Here is a 2232-nt window from a genome sequence, read left to right as displayed (position 1 = left end):
AAGGAGTCCTAGATTTTCTTGATTGTAATACCATTTTATGTTGCTGATCCCTGGCAGGGAACCTGAAATGATTGCAAACTTGCTATGGGGGGAAAAACAGGAGAGCAAGAGGGTGCATGTTATGAAATGCAGGGTTCTCCTCTTCCCCTGCATTTAATACAATCTTTGTATGACAGTAGCAGCGATAATGAAAGTATAAAGTCTTTAAGGACTTAATGAGTCTTTTAGTTATCCTAAAAGTCTAATAAATTAAGGAACTATTAGGTCCTTAAGAGCTAAAAGGGCAGCTGCATGTATTGCTCAGCAGTTCTGAGACAAAAGCTAAATGTGTAGTTCTGATATGAGATGGAAGCAGACAACTTTGATTTATGCATAGCACTTCCCTTTTAACTGGTGACTTTAAAAACTGTTGTATCAGTCAGTACTGTTTCAGGAAGGGTTTTTCTAATACATGTCTTTTCTAGTTGCTTTATATGCTCTGGCTTAAAATGTTGAAGTGTAGGAGGAAAACACTTTTAAAAAAATATAGATTTGTCTGGTAAATTTGAGGAAATAGGCAGTAGTAATTGTATGGTTTTAAGTGCATCATGACAATATAGCAAGAGTAATGACAGATAGATGGCAAGTATGGGATGGTGACAGTAAAAGACTACTCTTGGGAGGGACAGTGTGAGTAAACTTAGTGCATATAGATGATGTTCAGTGTACTGAAGTTTCACTGTTAACGATGGAATATGGTCGCTCATGTTCAGCATGGATAAAGTAGAATGTTCTGATATATATCTCACTTTTATTACATGTTGCTTTTTTTTGTAAAATATCCTAGCAATGTTTTTCTTCATATGGTAGTATCTTATTTTTTTTATAACACTTCTGCTTTAGGTCCTGTTTTCCACTGATCTTTGCAGCACGAGGCAAGGAAATTCTTGTAAATAAGATGTTTCAGTCTAGATTTGAGAATCCTAATCAAGAAACTGTTCCTTTTCTTAAGAATAACTGGATTCCTACTGTACAAGCATGGAAGTGGTCTTGCATTATCGACCACATCAGAGAGATCTAATAAAGCTGCAGAAATTTGCAGAAGCAGCTATGAAGGAGTTTCCCATTCGTCAGTTACCAAGATTTACACCCTGGTTTCCAAATGATTTGTACAGACTTCCCCTCAAGCCAAAAAAGTGGCCACCTGTTATTTCTTGTGAGGAAGCAGAAGAATTGAAACGACTTTCTACACCTTCAGAATATGTTACAGGATCTCCTGATTATGACTGCACAAAAAATCTCCTTGAGTTCCAGTCTAACATGAAACATGGGCAGACTTCAATCCAAGCACAGACTGTTCACAGACCAATTAACTTGGACAATCAAGGAGAACCACCACCTAATGGAAAACAGAAATTGAAAAGGTCTTGGAGTGTCTCTCTCCCTAGCCCTAAGCTTAAAGAAAAGATTCTTCCTTTATCTCAAGAACTGCAAAATAATTTGGAAAGACTAAAGCTGCATGCATTTTATAGAGCAAAGTGGACAATTGAACAGTCTGTTTCTAATGATCAGAATTTGGAGGACATCTGGATAAAACTGAATAGACTCATCAAGCAGAATGAGTTGCCATCTTGCAATGCTACTATCCAAAGATCTGTGGGACAGATATGGATTTTCTGTGATATATTATACTGTGAATACGTTAGAAATATTCTTAGGGAAAAGCTAAGCCTTACTGATAAAATGAATTTGATTGTACATAAATTTGGAATTATATTTAGTTTATAATTGTAAGATAGAGTTTCATGGTAAAATTGCTGTCTGAAGTACTAGAGTTTTTTAAGCAGCTTAGAGTATAATAACTTCAGAACAACTGATGAATTAAGAAGAAGAAAACTACTTAATGTTACTTTACTGCAGTTTTTTACCTGTAATAATGTATTTATTTAACTTTTTTTTTTTTGCCAGGAGACTTACAAGTGTTTCTGTTAAGATTAGTAAGATTCTCTTTGGCTTAGTACTGCCTTTTTTAGCCTTTCTCTACCTTGGTGGTCTAAAGGAAAAAAAAAATGAAATAAAAACTCCAGACTATTATGTCAAGCTGTGTCAGATAATAAAATTTATGCTTTCAGTCAAGCAAAGTACTTGCTCACTGCTTCTCTGAAATGAGAAGGAAAAATATTTTTAAGTGAGTGATTATAATCGCTGCAAGGTTTCGTAATTATTTTTGACACTGAAACTTTCAAGATCTGA

General features: G+C 35.0%; 1 protein-coding gene across 1 annotated transcript; it reads left to right on the top strand.

Moving 5' to 3' along the window:
- Window positions 1–1017: 1017 nt before the first annotated feature.
- SHLD3 (shieldin complex subunit 3) lies at window positions 1018–1767 on the top strand. Its single transcript, XM_029085778.1, has one exon. The coding sequence runs from the start codon at window positions 1018–1020 to the stop codon at window positions 1765–1767; it is 750 nt and encodes a 249-aa protein (XP_028941611.1).
- Window positions 1768–2232: the final 465 nt, after the last annotated feature.

This window comes from Antrostomus carolinensis, unplaced genomic scaffold (assembly GCF_000700745.2).
Source record: "Antrostomus carolinensis isolate BGI_N321 unplaced genomic scaffold, ASM70074v2 scaffold14737, whole genome shotgun sequence".
NCBI classification, from domain to species: Eukaryota; Metazoa; Chordata; class Aves; order Caprimulgiformes; family Caprimulgidae; genus Antrostomus; species Antrostomus carolinensis.
This window is presented reverse-complemented; position numbering and strand designations above follow the sequence as displayed.

Excerpts from the sequence above, each read along its gene's own strand:
- SHLD3 (XM_029085778.1), top strand. The coding sequence starts at position 1,018 with ATGGAAGTGGTCTTGCATTATCGACCACATCAGAGAGATCTAATAAAG.